The following is a 25,652-nucleotide window of genomic DNA, read 5'->3' as shown; positions in this document are numbered from 1 at the left end:
ATGTACCTGTCAGTTACAGCGAAAGGGGTGTGGCCTCTGTGCCTGTCAGTCTAGAGAATAGCCTGAGCGCACTTCAGTTTGTATGAAATACAATCATTGGACAGAAGGTGTTGATTCATTTTCTATAACAGCAGCTCTGACAGTAGTGCAGCTGCACATCACACGTTCATATTAATGCACTCGTTCTAGTATGTTATCGTTTCCATAGTAACAGCTCATTCAGTGGGACTCGTACTGCAGACACTCCACTAATAATAAACAGATTAAAAAAACTTGTGTAATCGTCGATACGGTGAAGTTTTGTGTAAGGAAATGGCTATGTAACATTTACGGAAGGAGTCTCCAGTGTCAGTGTTTTGTAACAGTCGGAGATAAAGCAGTAACTTTTCTGACATCTTCAGGACAGAGGAGTTCATGCTTTTTCGTGGTTTCTTGGTAACATGACGAGCTTTTTTTGCTTTTTAACTTCAAGAAAGAGAAAAGAGAGGCTGGTGAGGGAACGACTGTTTATAGCTGCTATAACGTGAGTGAGAACAAGAACTAACTTGCTTCGCAGATGTTCCACAATGCAACTATAAACAGCTAAAATGTATGAAGTTGTTCTTTAATTAAGTAAATGTTATAATCATTGGCAAGTTGCTGTGGTATAAGAGGAATAAACCACTTCAGCTTCAGGGTGGTAACAGTAAGTCCACACTTCATCACTCTACCCTGTCACTGATTATTTTAGTACATAATAGCACGTGCCCAAGTGTTTTATTCCTTGCTTATTATGTGGCTGTTCTGTAGCTTTGTTTTGTCTCAGGCACCAGTGAAGGTGTTTTAACACTTCTGGAGATTGAATATAAGGCAAAAGGCAAAAAAAAAAAAGTCCAAGGTAAAAACATTTTTTTCTCATGTTTCTCTTTATTCTGTTCCAGTTTGGAAACGAATTGCAGGTCCATTATTTTTCATAATCACATTACATGACATGATGCACCAGTGTGTACTCTATCTCTGAACAGGAATACATTGAAAAGAACACAAAGTTTCACAATGGATACTGGACTCACACTCGGCCCATCGCACTTACGACGCTGAGTGAAACTTTTGCTTGTTCTTTTTTTTTATTTTATGTATATTTTATTCCTTTTTTTCGATCCAATTGGAGTTGTGTTGTGTGGAAATAGTCACATGCCCACTTTAATATCTTCCAGTACAGTTAGTAACAATGGAAGTCAAGACAACTTTTTGCCACTTTTGATATTTATCTTTTTTTTTCTTTTTTTTTTTTACACGATATGGAGATTCTACACAGAGCAGATTTTTTTTCACTGTTTCAATATCAACAGTCATTGAGAGCCAGCCACATATACGATGCTTAATTTTGTCATAATAATAACAATAATAATCATAATCATAATAATAATCATAATAACAATCATCATCATCATCATCATCCTTTTTATACACAAAAAGCACAAAAGGTTGGCAGCGAGGCCGGCGTGAGGATGCACAAGACGGCCGTCCTTTACACTCATGATATTTAAACGCTGTACAAAATCATGTGTATTTACAGTGTGTGTGTGTGTGTGTGTGTGTGTGTGCATGTGTGTCATGCATGTTTATCTCTCTCCGTGTTCACTTTTTTTCTGTGACAAAGCGCTCTGGCTCATGCACTCGTTATTGAGCATCTCCACGGTAATGATGATGTAAAACATTCCCACAATTTTGACAATCACTGTTCAAAAAATAAAATGAAAGATTTTCAAAGCTCCATCCCAAATACCACCCAGTTATCTACAATTTACTGTCAAACAGGAAGCCTTTTGGCTAGCGTATGCGTCCCAAATTCCTCTCTTTCCCCTCGGTAGTGCGCACTAGCCAGCGGAAACAGCCCTAGCGCGCGGCAGGAGTCGGAGTCTGCGATTGAGCCTGTGTGTCTTTCATGCTAGTTTGGTTATAAACGCCTGAGTGCACTATGCAACAAGTAGGGAGGATTTTGGAACAGAGCCTGTGTATGGCATCAGTTACAATATAAATGTCTTTTATGTAGTGCACTACAAATCTAGAAACGAACAGGGGGATATCTGGGATTTTAGATATGATGTACAGCCTCAATCCTAAATGCCTAAATGTAGTGAATTAGGGCTTTTATAATCAGTCTAAAGTCCACTATGAAGCTTTTTGGGATTCAGGTAGTGTAGCCATGAGGAGATGAGATCCAGGCTCAATCCCAAAAGCCTCCCTTTTCCCTACATACTACACTAGGGCACTTATAATCTACAAACTACAATCTGGTGCTAAATAGGGATTTAATGTATGACTGGCTTGAAGACCTAACACAAGGGCTCAATCCCAAATGCCTCACACCTTCATAAGTAGTGCATTAGGGTTTTTGCAAATATTTGAATTCAGCTGCTATTGCAATGACAATATGGAATACTGCCTTAACCCTAAACGACTCTTCTCTTCGTTGTGCACTAGGATTTTTACAAATAGGGAGCCTTTTGAGATTTAGCTAGCGTACACTTCTCTACTCCCTACAAAGTGTACTCAGGCTTTTAGTGATCGATTCATTGTCGAATAGGAAGTCTTTTCGGATTCAGTAATAGTAGGATTGAGGACTCAACAAACACCTCCACGCTCCCTATGTAGTGCACTACAGCTTCGACATCCTGGATATCTGTACAATCAATGATCAACCTGCAAACTCTGCACTGATTGGATGACGGAAGAAGGCGGAGTTTTAACGGATGACGTGTGTTCGGAGACGTCATAATGAGCGCATGAGTGAAGCGGGTTGCCAGATCACAGCGAAACGCGCAGACGGGAGGAGTTTACTACACACGAGCAGGCAGAACGCAGAACCATGCTTCAAGCAACAAGATGGTGGACGTCCAAGACAGACTAACCCTTTGGCAACAGAGTCCCCAAAAAACGAGGGGCGATAATTAACATGCGACTAAATTAAAAAATATATATATATAGAACATTCAAAAATTTCAATAATAATCTCAATACATACAAGAAGATAAATACAAACGAGTTCAAAACCGTATTCGCAGGTGACGTGACATCTGCGTGGAAATGCGGCAATGACGATCGGAATGGATCATTGCATAGAGAATCTGAAATGGAAACTCAAGACGGCGATTTTGGATTTGATTATACATATCAGTGTGTGTGTGCGTGTGTGTGAGAGAGAGAGAGAGACAGAGAGAGAGAGAGAGAGAGAAATGTTCAGTGCTTGCAGACGATCCATCCACACGTGTCATGATTTAATAATCAAGGGACTGAGTTTGACGAGGAAATCATTGTGCTCTATAACAATGTGCATGCTATTGCTCTGAGGAAATCAACCTCCAAATAATAAAACAATAATAAATTAATAATTAAGGAAACACACCAAAAAACAATGTAGTATAAATAAACAAATTTCAAACACATATAAATAAAAATCCATAAATACTCCAGTGATTTACAATATCTTTCCATAAAGACGTGTCTCTGTACAGTAGAATACAGCTGTGCAAAAAATAAAAGGATGATTCTTTAAAAAAAACAATCATGAGGTATGTGAAAAAATGGATAAGGCTCTTAATCGCAAAGAAAATCAGGCCAACAAAACATGAAATGAAAAAGAAATGAAAAATATAATAATAATAAGATCATGAGGGTGTTAATAACTGATGAAGAGATCTGGGGTTCTGTGTGCGATCGACTAGCGATGGCGTGATCATGGCTGAAAGAGCGACGGGAAGGCTGTAATGTCAGCGCTGAGCTCTGAACTCGTCACAGCGCCATCACCTCCTCTTCCTCATCTCCCCCCTCCTCTTCGTCCTCCTCTTCCTCCTCTTACTCTTCCTCCTCCTCTTCTTCTTCCTCCTCCTCTTCCTCCTCCTTGGAGATCATGAGAAGATGTGAGTGTTTATGGGTTTATATATAAGACATCTACTTCCATGCGCGCAGTCGCATGTACAACACTTTACACGATTGCATTCAAGTGCACATAACAAACAGATTACAGAAAGAAAGACAGAACGAAAAGAAAAAAAAAACAAAAAACATTCAAAGGTCAATCATCGCCTTAGTGAAAATGTCCACTCGGTGGGGGAACGATCAGTCTCAGAAAGTCTCCGATTCAGGATTGGGACTGGAAAAAGCTTCAAGAACTGCTTCTGTCATCACTAAAGTGTGTGTGTGTGTGTGAGTAAGAGAGAGAGACTGAGAGAGAGAGACAGGTAGAGAGAGAAGAGGACACCTGAGCACAGGTTTACAGAATGATCACGATTAGGTAAAAGTGAATATTCAGGAGACATCTCCATAATCCTCGTGCAGTGGAGTGGAGCGTCTCATCTGAGATGATGGTGGCTCAGGCCGAGCTGTCGGACAGGACGCTCAGACAGGACGCTCTCTGGATCTTCATCCCTCTTCCCAGGCCAGATCATCCACCTGAAGGAAAGAGGAACAAAACATCATCAGGTATCTACCTTCTCTCTCCATGCACAAGGGTTCAGAGACATTTTGAAGGCAGTGATCCATTCAAGTGTATAAAAATAATAATAATAATAATAATAATAATAATAATAATAATAATAACAAATTTCATGTTCTCATACAATACATAATCTAAATATTTAAATATTATGCTTATTATGTAATTGTGTACAATAATATTTCGGCTATTTTAAAGCCATTCATCAGCTTTTATTTTAAAAAATGATTATAAATTTGACATTATTTATAGGCCTACATCATTTATGGCAGTTATGTTTTAAGCACAGAAATTTATTACACATTGCTCTTGTGTTGTTCACCTTGTTGCAATACAGTAAGAAGCCAAAGTTCATCTTTTTTCCATGTACAATATTGTGTTAATTGTCCTGCAGCCCTTTATCCATGGCAAGTTGAAGATTTTCTGTTTCTCAGACCTATAGTTAGGTGTGAGTTGTTTTAAAAAGAAAAACAACATCAACAAAACAACAACAACAACAACACCACTACTGCAGTAGCTGATCCACTTGGGTACCAGGTGATGTTAGTGTCATGGCTCAGAGAAAAAAACAGAGAATAAACCAGCACACTAACTCATATCCGGTCCATTTTGACTGACGGATGGGGTAGAAGGGGTGCCAATACATTGTGCACAGTCAGTAATTGTACTCCTACAGAGTAACCTGTATTGTAGGAGTAGACATGTTTCGTTTGTGAACGATTCAGTCTTTTTTAATGAATCACTAAGGTAGATGAATCACTGAGTCATTTCTTTCATTGAGTGTCGAAACCAAAGCACTACATTTCCACACATATCCAACAAAAGACTTCAAAAATAATTATTCTAAACACAGACATAAAAAACATTATAAAATAACACAAAATAGCAATTATTGTTAGCCATTTTACACTACTCAATCTAGACTTTGTTGTCTACCTTCGACGGTGGAATGATCAGGCCGCACATTGGCAAAACGCAGCTGAACAGACTGTTGAACAAACCAGTGAACAAACCAGTGAACAAATTGGTGAACGAATCTGTGAACGAATCATCGGCAGTGAATCACTGAAGAGAATAAATCTTAAGTTTGTTATACTTGTTGGTAATTATAAAACCTGCATTACCCTTCTCAAACACTAGAGGGCAGGAGGGTAGAATCTATCACCAAGCAGAACAGATGTAGGGATACACCAGGGAGATGCTGATATAGTCTATACCAAAATATCATAAATAAATCACCTACATTTGAGAATAGCAAAGCTGTAAGAAGCAGTTAGCCAGGAGAAATAAATATCTCCTTCAGTGAATTACAGTGGTTTATCCACAAACATAAGCAAACCCACAGCATCAGTGTCTCTCCAGTGAGTAAGCTCAAAGCCATTAGCAGTGTGACGGAGCGTGAGATTAAAGCTCCACCTCTCACCATTAGACAGCATCAAACCTACAACCTCTATTACGATCTCAGTGCCTTAACCACGCCCCCAGCACAGGCAGAGCACAGCCGGGATTGGCCAGTAATCCGCGGGCTGAGACGGATTGGTGGCAGAGTTAAGAGTGCCTGAGCCTGCTTTATCCCTCGATCTGCTCTCCTGATCCACACACACACACACACACACACACCGCAAAAGTAGTATGACGACATGGCTCTGTATGAAAAAGCAACAGTGCAGCAAGGATCAATTTCTTTGAAGTGTCCTTCTTTAAAGTTCAAAGAAGTTCTGAAACGGCTCCCCGCCTATTAAAACAAATTCTTAGCTCTGGTTGTGATATTCACTCACTCGTCACTGAGAACCCAGCCGTGCTAGCAATGAGCTCTAACCTCAAACCAATGTCTAACACCAAACCCCACACACAACTCCATCGCTCTCACTGACTGACCCACTTCTCCTTCAGCCAGGAATGACTGGTTAAATCCTACTGAGCTACTATGTGACCTCTGACCTCTGAATAGTGAGTAGATGAAACGACAGAACCACGACCAGCTGCTCTTGGCAGAACAGGATAGAGCTTGTGGAGGTTATTTTTTTAATAAGGCGTGGCCATGAGATAATACATCGAGGCCACAAACTAAGTATCTCACAGTCACAAATTATTATCTTGTTGCCACAAATTGTGTAACAGTAATACAATACAAAACATCGCACTTAATACATTGCCTCCAGTTAATTATTTGCCTGGACAAAGTCTATTTGCTGGGATAGTGATACATTCATGGCGCAAAGCCAGTGACTCCAGCACGTTGTTATACCTCATACCAAGATTGATGTAAAGTGTAATATTTTCAGTCACCTCCATGATCAGGTTCCAGTGGCTGCAATGGTCTAATTCCTTTGACGCATTTTAAAATAAAATTGTTGCCACAAGTTAAGTACTCCATGGCCATTAAACAGATCTCAAGAAATGTAGCTCGTATATAAGAAATAAAACACAACAGGACATGCTGTTATGGGAAAATAAAATAAATAACACAACAGGATTATTGTGTTAAGCAGCTCAAAGTGTTTTATCCCTCTTTTACCACAGCAAAGTGCCAACAATTACAATTTTTAATTTATTAATGAATGAGCTGCTGTTATTTATTTATCAATTTATTAATGAATGAGCTGCTGTTAGAAAATTACATCATCTGACCAATCAGAATCCAATAAAATCCAATAAAAAAAATAACCATAATGTCACCTTAGCAGCTTCGTAGAACTGTCCCACTGTTAAGGGGAAAAAAATATTATAATGAAGCGAAACACAACAGTTCATCTTGGCTTATGGTGGCTTATGAACATGCACCAGATTTAGTTTAATATAGTCACTTTGTCATATCACTAATTTAAAAAAAGAACTTTTTCAACTTAAAATAGTTTAAAGAAATGAATTCGACATTTCATACCTCAACACTAACATCAGATATACAGTATATGATCCTTTTATCAGACTGAGGTAGAAAGATTTCAGGTCAAACACTCAGTTCTGGGCTTGTTTTAGGTGTTCTGTTAGTTTCTAATAAAATAATGGCTCAGCTTTCATACAGTGTTGATGTAACTGTGAACTCTAAGCAGTAAATATAGACTCAACCGGAGGAGGATATGTTCGCTATTCTCAAGAAAAAACAGTGTTTATGAATCGTATTACGTCTCGTTCTTTTATTCCCTCTCATCTTGTTTCTCTTTATTATGAGTCACATCAAAAAAGCTTGAATGAACAGCTGTGGGGGATTCAGACATCATAAACTCTGTAGATAAAGACGTCACTGGCGTCAGGTTTGCATGTGGGCGTTCATAAAAAGTACTGATGTCCCTTTATGTCTGAATAATTGTTCTACTTTATTTGTAATTCTTGTCTAAAATGGCTGTTTAGTTTTTTTTCACCAAAGTAATGTTCCATGACATTTATAGTAATGAATGAAAACAAGAGTTTTCACGTCATGTCAATCATTTTTTGAATTTGTGGATAGACTGCACAAAGGCATGTAAAGACTTTAACTGTAGTTAAAACACTCCACTTAATTATTTTTATTTAACTGTTTTTGTCCATTCTTCACAATCACGCCATGTCATGTTTCCTGATATATCTGTCACTGTAGTGTGTCATTTTCCTTCATAAACCACAATAACAACTGAAAACAAATGAAATCAGATTAGGTATTTTTGAAACAATTTTTTTCTAAAAATATTTTTACTCTGAAATTTTACTATGAAACCATGAAAGTTTACATGTTCATATCTTCCCAAATTTAGAAAGAACACACAAATTAATTATCAAAATGTTAAAATGTGGATTTATGCTAGATTTTTGAACTTATAGAAGCATGTTTTTTTCCTGATTAAACAATAAATGCATGATATAGAATTGAGAGAGTCTTTACAGTGAAATACACATTTTAATTCTAGCAACATTACAAAGAATAGATTTTTTTTTTGTTTTATTAAGTATGCAAATTTACACATTCACTATTTGGCCAAAAGTATGTTCATCCATGACCATCACAGCCATATGTGGTCTTCCTAAACTGTTGCCACAAAATCGGAAGCACACAATTGTATAGAATGTCTCTGTATACTATAGCTTTACAATTTCCCTTCACTGGAACTTAGAGGCCCAAACCTGTTCCAGCATGACAATGCCCCGTGCACAAAGCGAGCTCCTTGAAGACATGATATGTGAAGGTTGGAGTGGAAGAACTCTGACCTCAACCCCACTGAACACCTTTGGGATGAACTGGAACACCGACTGAACCCCAGACCTCCTCGACATCCCAACATCAGCGCCTGATCTCACTAATGCTCTTGTAGCTGAATGAACACAAATCCCCACAGCCACATTCCCACATCTAGTGGAAAGCTTCCCAGAAGAGTGGAGCTTATCATAACAGCAAACGGGGAATAAATCTGGAATGGGACGTTCAGCAAGCACATATGAGTGTGATGTTTAGGTGTCAACATCCTTTTGGCCGTATAGTGTACTTAGTCAGATAAAGCCTCATTTGCATAAATAAACAACAATTTATGATCAATCTTCAGATACATAAATATATGTAAGAATATCAGCAAACAGCTGGCAAAGACTGAGTGTGATATCTAATGTTTTTTTTTTAAATACCCTATTCACTTGTAGTGTCTTACATAGCTCATCTAATATTCAGAGTTCAAATATCATTTTGGTGTCACAAACAATCAGCGCTGCGGTTTTCCTCTTTACAGAGGCTCAAACTGAATAATGGAGCATGAAATCAAAACTCACCAGTTCTCAGGTGTCCTCCATCCACAGATTAATGGGTAAGATGGCAGAAACAGTTTCCAATTTTTTTCCAGTAACAAGCCTCTGCTCAGCCACAAGCCACAACCCTACAGAGCAACAACACAACAATGTATAACACATCAGGACAAATACTTGTTAATAAATGAAAGGGTTAGCCAAAAAATCAAACGTACACAGTATTCCTTCTGCTCACTTTGCTTCTACAGCTGTGCACTGGAGCTACAAGGCTAATGTAGCTAACAAGTACTGGAAGCTTTTAGCCTTCACCTTAGCATTTTGTACTAAAGGTACATGTGTAAATTATCTCCTCAGTTGCATCTGTGGAGGTGTTCAGTGATGTGGTTTCTGACCCTGTATAACACACTGTTATCTATACACAGGCCGGAAAGCAGTCATAGCTGCAAGCATTTTTCCCCTTAGCATACAGTTTGGTGTCACTACACAGCAGTATCAGACTCAAGTAGGAGATATGGCCTAAAGTCTGAAGGCAGATCTGTATGTTAGAAGTGACGGAGGTGAGCTTAAAGTTCACACTTTATTTAATCTTTTTTTTTCAGTACAGAGCCAAATGATGTCTTTTGAGGCAACTATGTCATGAATGGTAGCTCTGTTACACTTACCAAACATGTTTTGGATGATTAAATATATTTAGGATAAGGTGAGTATTAAGTACTTTTCAGTTTTAATTTTTTTTTTCACTGAAATGTCCTTTTAAGTAAACACACAATCACGAAATAAATATAAAAACTGTCATGACAAAACACTCACCCTCCAGATAGCAGCTCACCAAAACGACGTAAACTTCTTGCCGATAGCAGACACGGCTGTAAAACACACCAGAAATAAAGCAGAGAAAGTTATAAGGGAATGTTAAAGGATAGCTGTTCTCAATTCTTTTGTCTTTTCAGTGTGATAAAAAGAAGGCAATATGGTTCAGTGAGACAATAAACATAACAGTCCATCACAGACATATGATGAATCTGTGTATCTGTCACTATCACTGAGATCCTCCTGTCCTGCCTGCCTAGGCTAATTTCTTGTTATCGTACCGTCTCCTAGTTTTCCTGCTTGTTCAGCGGCGCCACCCGGCAGGATTTTGCTGAAAACGTTTTCACTCTCCATGGGTTGCTGTGTTGGCTGGGCCGCGCTGCCTATGCCACCTGGCCGGGGAGCTGCTTTTGACCCTGTGAGTGGTAACAAACACAGCAGCTTTTAGAAATATGGAAGGTTAAAAATGTTTCCTTTAGTCACCTTATAAAATACGAAAAATGGCTCTGCAGATACTTTTCTCCTCAAATAAAACATACTGTTTCTAGACAACTTGTATATTTGGGCTCACCAATGCCTGTGGCTGGGGTCATAGGGGCTTTAGCAGGCTGGGGCGCAGCTTTAGACCCGATAGCAACTGCGGGAGTTGGTGCAACAGGAGCAGCGTCAGGTTTCGTCTGTCCTCCCTGTTCAAAAGATTAGATAATTAAGAAAATGTACTGTTATTAGGTAACTCTAGAGTTGGCTCTTGATTCTTGTTCTATATTGCTCAAAAAACAGATCAGTGAAACTGTAGCTGTATGATTCACGTTACCTGCCTCAGGTAACAGGTATCAGATTTTTTTGAGATATTTATTTCACTCATAAATATTAAATTGTTAAGCTTCAGAGTCATACTATTTTGGTTGAATCTGTAAGAACATTGCAATAATAAGTTTAATCTTTACTCACCCCAGCAGTAGTAGGCTGAGCTGTGGTTGCTGCTGCAGCCAGTGGTTGTCCTGATGCTGGAGCCTGGCCTGGCTTAGCTTGTTGCTGTTGAGCGGCCCCAGCTCCAATACCAGTAGCCACAGCTGTGGGCTGAGTCACACCTGCTGTGGTTGTTGCTGGCTGTTGTGCAGGCTGTGGTTGTGACTGCTGCTGCTGAGTACGAGGTTGCTGGCTGGTCTGTTGCCCCTGCTGCCCAGTTTCAGGCTGCTGAGATCCAGGCTGCCTGCCAGCTGTCGGCTGTATTGTGGACCTTTGCTGTCCTTGCTGTGGCGGTAGCTGTTGACCTATGGAACCTTGTTGCTGCTGACCTACAGAACCTTGTTGCTGTTGACCTACAGAACCTTGTTGCTGTTGACCTACAGAACCTTGTTGCGGCTGCTGTTGCTGCTGTTGCTTGGACGAAGGAGAGTCTTGCCGTCTGGAAGCACCAGACTGCCTTTGCCCCCGCTGACCACTAGAGCTATGATGATGTCCAGATACAGGGTCACGGGAGTACTCACCAGAATCCCGGTACCCTGACTGTGAAGATCGGGGTTCTGAGGATCTTTTATGCGAAGTGGATGAAGTGCTGCGCCCTTCAGAGCGAGCTGATGGGTCCTTAGGATGTGATCTTGAAGAACGGGAGGATCTAGATTCTTCAGAGGAATGTCGGGACGATGAGTGACGTCCTGAGCTACTAACATGATGCCGATGTTCTCGGGATGAGGTGGAAGAGGAATGGCGTTGGTGGCTGTATTCATCTTGTGGCCACAAGTCTTCCTCAGGGGGTTCATCATAATCATGGTAGGTGTGCTTGACATGGCCTCTCTTACCTGAAGAAGAGTGGCTTCCACTCCCATGATGTCTGGAACGATCAGAAGTGGCCTCCCGTGGTTTCTCAAACCAGTCTGTTTCCTCCTGTCCTAAATGGTATGCTTTTTTGGGGAACCAAGACAAAAATCAAATGTCAATGCCAGTGTAGAGGAAGAAGAGAAAAAAGTGCAGATTGAAATCATGCAGGAGTGAGAAATCCCCAATCATGCAACATCTCCAATATTGAAATTGATTTTAAAAAATAATGTTTAAAATGTCCAAGTCCACGAGAAAATGAGAAAACCAGTAAAAAAAAATTGCATGCATATCACAAAAAAAAAAACTAAGGTACAGACAACTTCACATATACTTAGAAGCAACATGCAAACAAGCAGGCATATATGGTTTTCTGCAATGACCAGAACATTAACAGAAAAAGCAAACACAATGCATCCACGCTGCTCTCCAGGAGTAATAACTGGCATGCAGTCTCTTGATCGGTGAAATGCACTTTTAATAGGCAGGCAGGATTCAGCACCAGTTACCTTCGCTGTCTGAAACAGCACAATGCATATCATCCACTAGGTACGGGTCATCTGGCTTGTAGGCATGGCTCTTAGGCATATCCCTTGTGTGATGGTCCTGAACATCAGGAAGGGAATGGCTGGAGCCATACTGGTTTCTAACATCATGTGGGTCTGAGACACGTCCCATACCCACAGGTTTCCCCACTGGGCTCAGTGGACTCTCTTCCTCTGAGTTCTGAGTACGCATGGTGGAACGTCCACTGCGGCTATGAGTACCCCTCTGAGATCGCTCCATGGCGTCTCTCTCATATGATTTACTTCTGTACCCTCCTGAGTCTCTGGAGGAGATTTTATCCATGCCATAGCCTGTGGACCTTGACCTTCCAGAGCTGTACAGACGATCATCTTCATCCAAGCCTTCTCTCGAGCCATAGTACTTCTGTTGATCATAGACATTCTTTTTTACCCCTGATCTAGAAACCATGGTACAGCTTCCACCTGATGGTGTTGTCATTGTGTAGGAGGCCAAGTCAGATTCTACGTCTCGTGCCTCTTCAATAGGGGAGAATTTGGAAATCTTCTGCTCCATGCCTTGCTTCCTGTGTTTACTACGCTTGGAGGACACAGCAGCTGGTGCCACGTTCTTAGAGGAATGCTTCTGGCTGCCCATTCCAGAACTACTGCGAGATGAATGCTTATAGTCATCATAGTAATAGGAAGATCCACCACTCACAGTTGTGCTAGGACGGCCATGACTGTCCACAGCACCCTGATGGTGGTAACTGGTGGTGCTGCCAGCTCTTCCATATAGCTCTTCAGACCCATCTCCATAACCCATCCCCCGTGGACCATTCTCACTCCCATAACCTGTCCTTGAAGCATCAGATGATCCCATGTTCTCCTTTGTCAGTTCACTTATATCATCTATCATTACATAGTTTCTCGGTATATTTTGTTCTAGATTTGTCGTATAGAGACCATCTGTGCCATACCCAGATGTAGGACTTGGTATGCGGTCTGTCATTGTTTGGTCAGGGGTACGATATGGCCCATAAGCATTTGTCAATGGTGAAGAATAGGCACCACTAAAGCCAGTTTCCTGAGCCGAGGTGGCTACTGACACTGCAGGATTAGTAATTATTTCGTAATTAGTTGGCAGTTTCTGTTCAAGATCAGCCAGTGATGTATGTCGTGGCAGCTGATGTCCAGAAAGGATATCAGCTTGGGGCTGGAAGGGCAGACTTTGGCCAGGATACGGTAATGTCTGTCCAGGCAAATGAGCTGCAGGAGGCTGAAAGCTTTGGTGGCTGGGCTGCTGCAGGCCTAGATCTGGCTGATATGACTGGGCATACCCATGGCTCTGGTAGGCTCCTTGTGTTTGATAGGATGAGGGTTGAGAAGGGTGTGGCTGAAAGGTGCCTGGTTGAGGCTGGGATGGTGTTGGATACTGTGGTGCTTGAAATCCAATCTGCTGATAGGCTGCAGTCGGTGGCTGCGTTGGTGCAGGTTGGCTCTGTGGAAATGGATATGGGACATAAGAGGAGGTGGGTGGGTACTGAGAAGTCACATTTGGATCAGAAGTAAATTGGCTAAGAGGTGCTGTGCTTGGTCTCGACAACAGTCCATTCACTTCATAGGTCCCTGCTGGTACTCCAGTTAATCTAAGGTTGTTGAGTTCACTGTCTGACATGTAGTCCCGTGCGTCCCCAATGCCTCGCAGGTAGGCCAGCTCTCTCCTCTCTCTTTCTTTTACCATGGTTTCCTTGCGCTGGGTAATGCCTAGTTCCAAACAGCGTAACTTAGCATCAATCTCTTTCTCTTCTTCCTCAAGTTCTGCTTGCTGTTTACGTAGCTTGGAAGACTCTTGTTCGACAGCTTTCAGTTCACTCAGAAGACCCGCCTTGGTGACACCTTGTACTGGACGGGGCAATACTCTCTGGGGCATTCCAGGGGAGCTGTACATGTGGGTCATTGCAGGGGTTACAATGGGGAGCGGCGTCTCATCTGGAGGGGGGCTGGGGAGGGTCCGTTTCACTTTCCTCATCATCGAGTTCTGCAGCTGTAAGAAAGGAAATGAGGGGTGAGAAGAGAAGAAGAAAAATCACTAATCAACCTGAAAACAAGAGATTCCATATAAGTATATAAATAACAATATAAGCAAGGTATTCAGTGTTATTTTTAACATTATTTCTATTATATAGTAAAATACTATGTCACTTTATTCAGCATCCTATGAATACCTATGAGTGTATATATAAAGTCTAAATGCCTATGCCTAAAAGTCAGGGCAGATTCAGAGCAAACTGAACTGACAAAAAATCATATATTAACAAAAAAATGAAAACAATTCCCCTTTGGCTTGTCTTTGAAAAATACAAAGAATGTATCCTACTGGCATGCTTAAGTGTGAGTTGAACAGAAATCACACTAAAAATGAAAATCTCAGACCTCTCTGACCAGCAGCTGACAAACCAGATAACGACAGGGCTAAATAGGATGCTTACGTGTTGTGAATCCCCTGGAATTCTTGACTATATATAGCATTATGTGTGTGTGTGTGTGTAAAGAGAAAGCAAAACAGCACAAAACATATAAAACAAAGAAAATTAATAGAAGGAACAAACCAGGAAAAATGCATAAAGTAGGGAGAGTATGAGAGAGAAGACAAATTGCATTCTGCAATTTTCAGTGACATGTCATTCTTATTACGGTTAACACATCTATAAAATACACAACTAATAATTATTTCTTACTTGACTGCCTGAAGAGTTTTGACTCTGGTACAGTGAGAATTTGGTCTTAGATGGGTCCTCTGAAGTTGGGCTGAGGGGTTTGGGATCTGACATGGAGCGCTGAACACTTTTTATTGGCCTTGGAATTGTTTGATGCTTCTTGGGTGATTCAGTAGTGAAGGCCTTTTGCTGGGGTGTGACATGTGCCCTGTTGAGCTTCTCACTGGAGGCAAAGGTTGTCTCCAGCATGCGGTGGGGGGACAGGGGAGACACAGGGGAGTACAACACTTGTGGGGATTTGGGTGGACGTGTATCAATTTGTTGCTGTGCTTGCAGCCCAATGTCTAGTGGGTCTGGTTTCCTTCTTTCAAACTTGGCTGATGTGGCACCAACTACCTGTAAACTGGTGGAGTAGGGGCTGACTGTGGTGGGAACACTGAGCTGAGGAACAACCACTCCTTGAGACTGTGCTTCTGGGTCAGTCTGGCAGGCTAAACTCTCTCCCTTGTGTGTTCTCTCTGGTGCAGAGATGTAGTGAAGCAGTTCAACCTTTGATGTCTCAGCCATGGTGATGTGAATGGCTGGTGAGACTCTGCCCAGCTGATCTGATTCAGTTTGACATGAGGAATCACTGGTGGTCTGGATAGCTATGCTGGAGGTCACTTTAGATGCATCGATTTTACTTTCCGCACTCGATTCAGAGTGTTTGGAGTACCTTGACCGTCGACGGCGCACTGGCTGGCTGTCCCACTCCCCCTGGTCCTCCTCATCTGTCTGGACACTACAGTCAGCAATACGCCTGGTCCTTCTGCGCCGTGACATAAACCGATCCTCTGCATCTTCATCATCAGTTTGGACACTGCTATCCGCAATCCTTTTCACAGGTTCTTCCTCAGTGCCATTCCTCAAGCGGGGCATTGAATTCTGTTTCTTTATAATATGGCTACTTCCCTGGTCATCACTGTTCCTCAGGGACATTTCAGAGGCTGAGCTGGGCATAGGTCTTGTGGAAACCAGTGCTTGAACCATCTGCCCATCCATGCAAGGTAAAAATTGCAAACTCTGGCCATCTTGTGGAATAACCCTTCCACTCTGATCACAGATGATGGAGATTGCTTGAGGGGCTCCACCAACCACCATTCCATTAATGGCACCTTGAGCAGTCGTGGCTGCTGCAGCAGCAGCTGCAGAAGCAGCAGCTGCCTCTGCTGCTGCCACTGCTGCCACTGCTTCAACGGCTGCTGTCTTTTGCCTCTTCTGCTCTTCAAGCTGCAGCTGGAGTTGCTGTTGCAGAGCCTGAATTTGGTCTAGTTGCATCCTCTGCTGGGCCAGCTGCTCTCTCTGTATTACCAATTGAGTTTCTCTTTCAACCTGCTGTTGCTGGAGGACCTGCTGCTTGATGTTCTGCAGTTCTTGGATCTCACGCTGCACAAGAAGTTGTTCTTTCTCCCTGTGCCTCTGTAGCTCTAAGCGATCCCTCTCCAACTCTTCTTGAAGTCGCAACTGACGAAGCTTCTCTAACTCAATGCGCTCTCTCTCCAGTTGCAGTAGCTGCTCTTGTTGCTGTCGTAAACGGTCTTCCTCTTTCTCCTTTTCTTTGTCTGTAGATGTGTCAATGATACCACTAACTGCTGTATCTGGCAATACTCTCGTAGCTGCATGTGGCTGTGATTGTGGCACTGATAAGTGGGCCTGTGTCTGAGAAAGTGACAGTCCTTGAGTGTAGGACAAATCTTTACTTTTGGTTAATGCTTGAGTCTGGGTTTGTGCCTGTATTTGCTGCTGAATTTGACTTTGAGAGGGAGGAAGGACTGTGGTAGCATCTGCTGGAATATGACCCTGAGAAGTCTGTTGGTTTAAAATAGTTGGTTGGGGTGGTATAGCACTAGTTGTAGTCGATGTGATTGTGCCAGGTACTGTAGGCCTACCAAAATAGACAGGAGTTTCTTGGGAGGTACTTGTAGTTGGCACACTCCCTGAAATAGAATCTGGGGCAGTGGCTGGGAAATGGGTTGGAGCAGGGTATCTGTAAGGTCCCTGTGTAGAGAGAGGCATCCTTGGAGTGACATGAGGCAATCTACTAAGGCTGGCAAGAGGAACAGCTGTCACACTGCCTGGAGGATAAGGCCTATAGACTCCTCTTAGCATAGAATTTAATACAGGAGCAGGTTGGGTTGTGATTGGTAAAGTGGAAGCTATAGGAGTGTTTATAGTAGAGTATATCATGCCATCAGCAGTCCTCAATGCAGGAGGATATAAGGCCCGCAGGCTAGCCTGTCTAGCATTGATTAGATTTGTAAGTGCTTGTCCATGTGCAGTGGGCCTCCCATCTGGGCCATAAAGGAGGTTTGCTCTGAGAGATGTTAGACCTTGTTGAAGGCCAAGCCTTCCTAGTGGGCCTCCTCTTCCAGCACCATATTGAAGAAGATCTGGGCTGTTTGTATAACGATTTCCAAACTGATCCATAGAGTTAAGGGCAGCACACATTCTGCTAATTTCTCTGGCAGTGGTGGCACTGTACTGTGCAAGATTTGGTTCTTGAGCTCCTGCCAGGTCACGAGAATGATAGCCAAAGTCTCCACTGATATTGGACAATGAGCCATATCTACGCAGAGGTAACGGTGGGGTTGAAACATCTCCTTGATGACGCAAATCAGTGTAGGATCCATATTGGGCACCCATTCCAAGATATCCTGCTTCATATGCTTGTTTCATAGAGCTTAAATCCACTGCTAGGTCCCCGGGATCTGTCCTTTGATAGTACTGAAGTCCTGATTCTGCAAGATTTGTATCCGACATTGATGGTGGAAGTCGTCCAGGTGGAGGCATGGTGAAAGGTTTGTGCTCCTCTGATACTCCTTGCATATTTACTGGCTGGTAACCATCTTTTTCTAGCTGAGTTTGCTGATGAGGGGCTGGGGTAGAATCAGCAGAAGGATTTGGCTCTGAAATAGCTGTTTTGCCTCTCTGACCAAAAGGACCTGAACAGCTACCAGCAAAAGGCAACTGGTAGACAACATCACAGCAGGCCACTTGGTTCTCTGACTTGATCTGTCCAGTGAGATCAAGAACTTCTGGTGCTGGAGGTGGCTCTTCCTTTTTAACTATTTGGGTAACTGTACCCCCTTGTGATGAACTACTCTCATCTAACTGTACCATCATTACATGAGGCTTTCCCGTTGAGAGGTTAGCTACAGTGGGCTTATTTTTTAGTTCCAGAGCAACCCCACCATATATGTCATGGCCAATTGTAGGGGTAGGAGATACAGAGCTTGTTAAGGGCTGTGGTGGAAGTGGGGATACTTTGGGAATGGCACTAACCACTGTTTGCGTGGTTCCACCACTGGTCTGGCAGACCACTAAGTCTTTCTTTAACAATATTGGTTGCACTTGGTTTGCTAAGTTGTAACGAGCAAAAGAAGCTGTATTTTGTTGGTGCTGTTGGAGCTGTTGTTCAAGGAGCTCTTGTTGCTGTTGGAGCTTCTGTTGTTGCTTTTGAAGCTGCTGTTGTTGGATACCAAGATCTTCCAGACATGCATCTATCTTTGGAATTGATGGATCTGTTATTGGTGGTCTTGGTTGAGAAAGACAAACAGCTGATCCAGCACCTTGACCAAAGTCAACTCGATTCTGCAGTGGATCTCCATAAACCATCGGGTGTTTAGGCTGTGATATGAACATAGAAGCTGCCACAGTAACACTAACTGTTGTTGGTGTGGATGTTGTCACGTAAGGTTGTGCCTGTGCATTTAGGTTCATAATTAGAGGTTGGACTGCTGTATGACGACTTGGGGGGTGGTCTGCATCAACCGAGTACCTTCGTGTGTCAGATGACACAGATGTTAGATCCATACCATGGTCTGTCATGATAATTGGAGCAGGCTTCACTGCTCTAAGATCAACTACATTTCCACTTTGGGTCACTGTCCCTTGCTCAATAACCTTAGAGGTTCCTGGAACATTGGATATTTTACACACTGATATGTTTTCAGATCTCTGGCTTTGAGAAACTGCACAGGAAGGAGTGCTTGACCCAGTAGTGACTCTTTCAGCTGCTTGTCCTCTCTGATAGGTGAGCTGAGACATTTGTGGTGATGTAGGAGAACTTGTTACTGGAGCCTGGGTCCGAAAAATTGGCTGTTGCTGGCTACTTGTTGGAGAAGAGAGAGGGGATGTAGAAGAATTTACAGTTATTGGTTTTGGGGGCTGAGTAGTAGTGCCTGATCCTAGTGTTATCACCATGACTGGTGTATCTTGGGAGGACTGTTGTCTCGCAAGACGAGGGGCCCCAGTTCTTTGAGGAATGGGGGAGCCTTGGGGAGTAGATGGTACAGATGATGTGTGACCATGAGCTTTTGCAGGAGTTGGACTTTGTGTAGGAGAGGAAGAAGGGGATGTAGTAGGACTGGGACCCTTGAAAGGAGCATACAACTTAGAGGTTAGTGTAGTTGAGTCAGCACCTTGACCCTGGACAGGTCTTACTTGTTGCTGTCCGGGGTCAGGCTGACGCACTTGTGGCTGAGACTGTGAAATTTTGGAGGTCTGGGTAGGTATCTTGGCCTGATTTTGTTGTGTATCATTAAGGCTGGCTGTCTCCTTTCCACTAGTGCTACTTTCTGAAAATGATACAGGTGCTGACATCTGTGTGGGACTTGTGCCTGGACTCAAAGATGTTGACCCTGTTCTTAAGTGCTGATTATTTGCTAAATGGGAGGCCCCTTGCTGCCCTTGTTTTCCTGGTTGTCCCTGCTGTTTTTGCATCATCTCTGCCTTTCTCATCATTTCCTCATAAACCTCCTCAGCGCTTTTTAATGATTTGTGTACAGCAGATGGTGACACAGCAGATGTTTTTTCTGTAGGCGAATACAGAGACATAAAATTTGGAAGATTGTATTCACTGCCAGACTTATAAAGTTTAGAGCCAACTTCAAATCCTTCTGCCTCTGAGTCCATAGAGGGAGAGTATTCTGAACAGGATGATCTGTGAAGTTCTTCCATTTCAGCTGCTTGTCGAAGCTCCTCTGTTGGGGAAGCATCCTCAATTGGTGACAGGTTGCTGGGGGGAGTCTTTGACCTCTCTCTGCGTCTCTGTGCCCTGAGTTCCTCCTTATCCCTTTTTGTTTTCCTGGCTGTGCTTCGAATCCTTTGCTGTTCCAAGTCTCTCATCTTCTCTTGTTCTCTTAACAGCTCTTCCTCTTCCCTCAGTTCATCTTCTTCAGATGAGTCTTCTATTGTTGGTAAGAGTGGGCCATGGGATCGATGTCTTGCTTTCCTCTGCTGTTTAACCTCCTCTAGCCTTTGCCTTCTGCTAGGACTACTATCACTGTCATCCTCCAGTGATGACACAGAGGTAGGAGAGGTGCCAGATGTATAGCTAGGTGTGGTAGCAGGAAGGGTTGAGGAATACTCTCCCCTTGACCTTTCTTCAGGTGATCCAGTCAGGCTTTCCATCTCAAGCTCAGGTTCCCTAAGATCATGCTCTGTGCTAAGTTCCAAATCACGATTATAACTGTTAGTATTGTTCAGTTCTATAGTCTTAAATCGTCTTAGGCCTCCTTGTGAACCCATCATTTCGTCTGTGTCACTGGACTTGTATGCACCATCATTACTTTTAGTGTCATCCTCAAAACTGTTAGATTGCTGTGTAAGGCGTCGCCTCTCTTTTCCCAAATCACCACTGTGTTTATGACTCTTTTTGATTTTTACTTGCCCTTCAGTCTCTACCATTTCTTCCTCATCTGCACTCATTTCCAAAATTTGTCTTCTCATAAACTCCTCATCTGTTAGGTCCTTCTGCAACTTCTGTCTGGTTGGTAAAGGAGACAGGCCACTTTCACTGCTATCCTCCACATAGTCATGACGTAATTTGCAACTAAGGTCATCGGATACTTCCCCATCGGAATCAAACTGGTCTTGTGTTATGGTAAGAGACTGTGGTCTCTGCTTATCAATTTCAGAGGCTGTCTCTGACTGCAACAGAGGTCGCATAGAACTTTCAAGTTTTTTTATTTCAGAGGGGCTGGGAGGACTGCGTTGGGTAGACAAGCCTCCTTCACTGAGTTTAATTCCTTCCTCTCGGATGAGCCCAGTGATCTCACTCTGGGAGCCAGATATGCCATCGGAGGAGTAGCCCGTGTCACTCAGACTCTGCGTACTGGACTTGTTGGAATCCTGTGAATTAACAGAATGACAAAAGTTTCTGTTATTCACTCAAATAACAAATCATATGATTAAAACATTCTTTTTGAAGTAAAACATCATAAACATGCAAGTTGTGTAAATCATAAGCATGCAACAGTATTAAAGCATGCAAATAACATCAAATGCCCTATGAAGGTTAATGAAACTGTGCAAAGATAATGAGAAATAATGACCATGTCTTTCTCCAGATATTAACACCACCCATCAATTAGAGTGTTCGGGTTAAAACTTGCCTAATTAGCATTAAAAGCATGACGTGGCATGTGAGTAATAATTACACTTACAGGAGACTGAGTGTGAGTGATGACATAATGAAATTTCAGTGAGTAGTAACAGTGTATAAATGATTATTTTAGTGATAATGGCTTTGAAGTGGCTTTTCATGCAGGACAACTGTACAAATTTTGAACATGTCGATCAAAGCATGATAAAGTCATGACTGGACTGATTATGGAAGATGAGTACGGAGACAATGAGGACACAAAGGGTCACTCACGTCATGGTGTTTAGATTTCTGCGAGTCACTACATTTCTTCTGGTCTTTAACTTCCTGTGTTCCTTTCTTAAGGAACACTTTCATGTCACCTTCTTTCTCAGTTTTGGACACTGCTTGTTTCTTGCTAATGCCTTGCTCTTGTTTGCGAGTTTCTGCCTTGCTTTTGCTCGCAGGTTGGGTAGGGGCTGTCTTGGCAGGAGACACTTGAGTGGGACCCTTGCTCTGTGGTGTTCCTTGTTTGGTAGAAGGGAGAGGACCACTTACTTGGGCACCAGGTGTTTTTTGCTGCTGAGGACCGGCATGCCTCACCCCTGCCTGCTGACTGGGTGGCCTCAGTTGGGCCTGCTGTTGGGTGCTCGGACCCGGCACTCGTGGAGATCCCATCGGCTGAGGAACAGGAGATGGCCCGTCCCCTAAATCCCCTGAAATGGCTCTTTGGGTCTGGCAGGTCAAGCAGAGCCATTCTTTCTTCTGGAAATATGAAAGTACAAAATGACCATGCATCAAAAAGCAATCATAGCCGTAACAAAATCAATCACCATCCCAGGGCATAAAAAGGTATAATGAAATACCAGAGCAACATTACTCATCGAGGTTCAAATACAATCTCACTTGCTTTTTCTCCCCAGTATGAAATTTTATGGCATTTGGTCAGGCTGAACTGTCGGCCAAACCCAGCGTGACTGCACCTGGTCTAGGAGTGTGGCCTTCTATTAGATAAATTCTTCTATTAGATAAATCCTTGCTGACCCCAGTAAAGGTTTAACATGCAAATGTTTAACACCCTTGTGTAAGCGCATATCATTGACAAAGGTGAAACAACATCTCTCAAAGCAAATGATCAGAGGTGCTGTGAGTCTGCAGTCATCCTTTGCTATTTTGGTGATAAGAATCAGCAGAACACAACCACCAATGATAAATCAACCTGCAGACACCACCACGACTGCACCGCTTCACCATAAGAGCTAATAAACTTTTTCCTCTATCATGACAGTTATCAGTCTACAGATCATTTTTACTGCCAGTACCCATTGTTAGAGAGCAGAAGAACCAAACAGATAAGACACTGGCAAAAAAAAAATCAACCAATTATAAATCTACCATATAAATGTCACAAATATGAACAGAAAAAGTGAGGAAATGGAAAACAACATTCAAGATATAAAAGCATCTGAGGGTAAATTTATTCACCACTACACACGGTTTAACGAAGACACTATCCCAACATTCTCGTTTTGAAAGCACACAAAATGACACCAAGTTGGAGGTCAGAGCACGTGGTTAAACACTCTACAGGACCACAGGGTGGTCTATGACGGCATACAGATATAGTTTGATGATTCATCCACACTTTGTTTGCATGCTGGGTTCTCTGGGAGAACAGATTGGGCTGGTTCTGTTTTTTTTTTTAACAACATAGTCGTTAAATCCTTCTATCATACTACTGACTCATTCTACTGTGTTGCTCTATCTGTTGTTCTATTGAGTCATTCTATCTGCTGTCGAGTCTGTCTATTGTGTCGTTATGTCTAACGTTCAGTTGAATCACTCAGTTGAATCTGTTGTTCAACTGTGTCATTCTACTGAGTCACTCTAAATGGCATTCGGCTGAGTCATTCTACTGAGCTGTTCTATCTGTCATAGAATTGAGCGTTTCTATCTGTCATTTTACTGAGTCGTTCTATTGAGTCATTCTATGGAGTTGTTCTATCTGTCATTCAGTTGATTCATTCAATTGAGTCATTGTACTGAGTCATTAGACTGAGTCGTTTTATCACTCTATTACACTGATCCAATTTGTACTCAGCCACATGGAAGGTAAATTTATTGAATTATTGGGTCCTGTCTTGTTGCCTGCTATTCCACGTTTACTGCTTTGCAATTATTTTATGCCAACTCATTGCCTCCCCCTTTCTCCACTATCCTGTCACCCAGTGCCAGGCTTAATCAGTCTATTCTAGTTGCTTCACTTGTTAAAATGCGACAGCTGTATAAAAGTGAATCTGTATCCCTCACGCCTCCCAGCATGTGAAAAACCTCAGCTCATGTTAAAGAACCAGCAGTATGCAGTGCATTTGAGGGACAAACTGGACGTCTTGTTTGGGTTTATTTGATTGCTTATTGGAACTGTGTGGGCCGAGCCAGTGTGGCTGATTAGCAGGCATAATGGTGCATGTGACACTGATTGCGTAACACACACACACACACACACACACACACACACACACAGAATATAAGCAGGTAGACATAATTTCCTCAAAAGCAGTAAGAATATCTGTATTCCTACGAGAAGGTGAGAGCTGCGCACTATCTTGGTGCCACACACACACAGAAATAAAAAGAAGTCACTTTATCAGATATTTTAGGTGTGAAACAGTTCTTCTCTTGACAGGATAAAGAGGCTGAAGGAACCATCCTTACAGTAACACCTCTCAGAGAAAAGTGGGTGAATAAGCAGACGAAGGCTAAAAGGAGTCTGAAGAAGTCTGGCAGACTTTGTGCTGCTTTCTGCTTGGCTGCTGCTGAGGCTCTGGACGCAAAATAAAGTGAGGCTGAGGGAGGCTTTAGTGCGCCAGCCAGATGCCTCCTGATTGTTTTCTTTTTTTTTTAATCTCCCTCGAGTACACCACGCAGGATCTAAATATAAACAGGTGCCGTTTTTTGCGCGCTCTAACGCGCCTCACCACCAACCATCTGGGCCTTTTTGCCTTTTCAGAGCAAAATTAAAATGAGGTGGACCTCAGTGGAGAATATCTGTGTGTGTGTGTGAGAGAGAGAGAGAGAGAGAGAGAGAGAAAGAGAAGTGGGTGAATCAGTAGGTAAGTTCAACATATGTATTCATAAGATAGCCAGGTGAATGTGCGTGTGTGTGCGTGTGAGAGAGAGAGAGAGAGAGAGAGAAGTGGGTGAATGAAAAGATAAAGTTCAACATATGTATGCAGAAGATAGCCTGGTGAATGTGTGTGTATGAAAAGTCACCCGGTCCTCTCAAAAATACAATTTTATTTGAAAAAATAAAATAAAAACCCAAAAGTTTCCCTTTGGTTACTGATGTTAAGGTTAGAGTTAGGTTTAGCAAAGCAAAAATTACATACAGTAAGTGTTTATCAAGGAAAGGTCCTCACAAAGATTGAAAAACGGCTGTGTGTGTGTCTGTGTGTGTGTGTGTGTGTGTGTGTGAGAGAGAGAGAGAGAGAGAGAGAGAGAGAGAGAGAGCACACACCTGCATGTGTTAACTATGCATGACTGTACACCAGAACATCTGACCAGCTTTCACACACTCTGGCAGCGTCTCTATCCTCTCGTAAAAAGGTGCAGGAAGTGCTCTGTTGGCCTTCTGACTCCTGAATATTCATGTGATATGCTAATCATGTATGCTATTGATGTGCTAATTAATTGAGAATTTGTGCATCTTCCTGTTACACATTACACATGAGCCACAAAATCTCAGAAATCACCAGAACTGATACAGAGCAGGGCAGAGAGACAGAAGGGGACAGGATCAGATGGGGCGGTATTCATGGGCCAGGCCCACCCAGACATGTTCCTGGGCCCGCCCCCTCCTCAAAATCGGGTATTTTGTCTCTTAATTTAGTGCATTTCGTGCATGAAGTGCATAAATGTTTAAAAATTGTGGCAGTAATACTCTTGTTCTCCCTACAATTATTCCAAATTCAGTGGAGTATTACTGTACTGTATTTGTGTGCATATGCGGCGGCTTTGATTTTACCATCATTACATCACCGTCGTCTAAAATGTGTTGAGCAGTGTAACATTAGCGGCTAGTCATTTGCTAATAAAAAAAAGAGAGAAGTTCTTGTGTTCTTTGATGGTTCTTTTAATGGACACAGGTTCTAGCTTTCTAAAAGGGTTCTACATGGAACATTTTCTCAATGTTGTATGGATCTACATAGCAT

General features: G+C 42.4%; 1 protein-coding gene across 2 annotated transcripts in view; it reads right to left on the bottom strand.

Moving 5' to 3' along the window:
• Nucleotides 1-878: 878 nt before the first annotated feature.
• Nucleotides 879-25,652, bottom strand: part of bsnb (bassoon (presynaptic cytomatrix protein) b) — a 69,439-nt gene continuing 44,665 nt past the window's right edge. The window contains exons 4-12 of one of the 2 annotated variants that reach the window (XM_026935386.3): nt 21,736-22,206; nt 15,060-21,209; nt 12,325-14,365; nt 10,949-11,901; nt 10,569-10,683; nt 10,279-10,413; nt 9,998-10,053; nt 9,212-9,315; nt 879-4,434 (exon numbers count right to left, since the gene is read on the bottom strand). In XM_026935386.3, coding sequence (XP_026791187.2) covers nt 10,013-10,053; nt 10,279-10,413; nt 10,569-10,683; nt 10,949-11,901; nt 12,325-14,365; nt 15,060-21,209; nt 21,736-22,206 — 9,906 coding nt within the window. In that variant the 3' untranslated portion in view covers nt 879-4,434; nt 9,212-9,315; nt 9,998-10,012. The remainder of the gene's footprint in view (nt 4,435-9,211; nt 9,316-9,997; nt 10,054-10,278; nt 10,414-10,568; nt 10,684-10,948; nt 11,902-12,324; nt 14,366-15,059; nt 21,210-21,735; nt 22,207-25,652) is intronic. The other variant, XM_026935387.3, reaches the window with a different exon arrangement.

The sequence above is a fragment of the Pangasianodon hypophthalmus genome, chromosome 20, assembly GCF_027358585.1.
Source record: "Pangasianodon hypophthalmus isolate fPanHyp1 chromosome 20, fPanHyp1.pri, whole genome shotgun sequence".
In the NCBI taxonomy this organism is placed as follows: domain Eukaryota; kingdom Metazoa; phylum Chordata; class Actinopteri; order Siluriformes; family Pangasiidae; genus Pangasianodon; species Pangasianodon hypophthalmus.
Note: the sequence above shows the minus strand (reverse complement) of the source record. Positions and strands in the feature narration are given on the sequence as shown.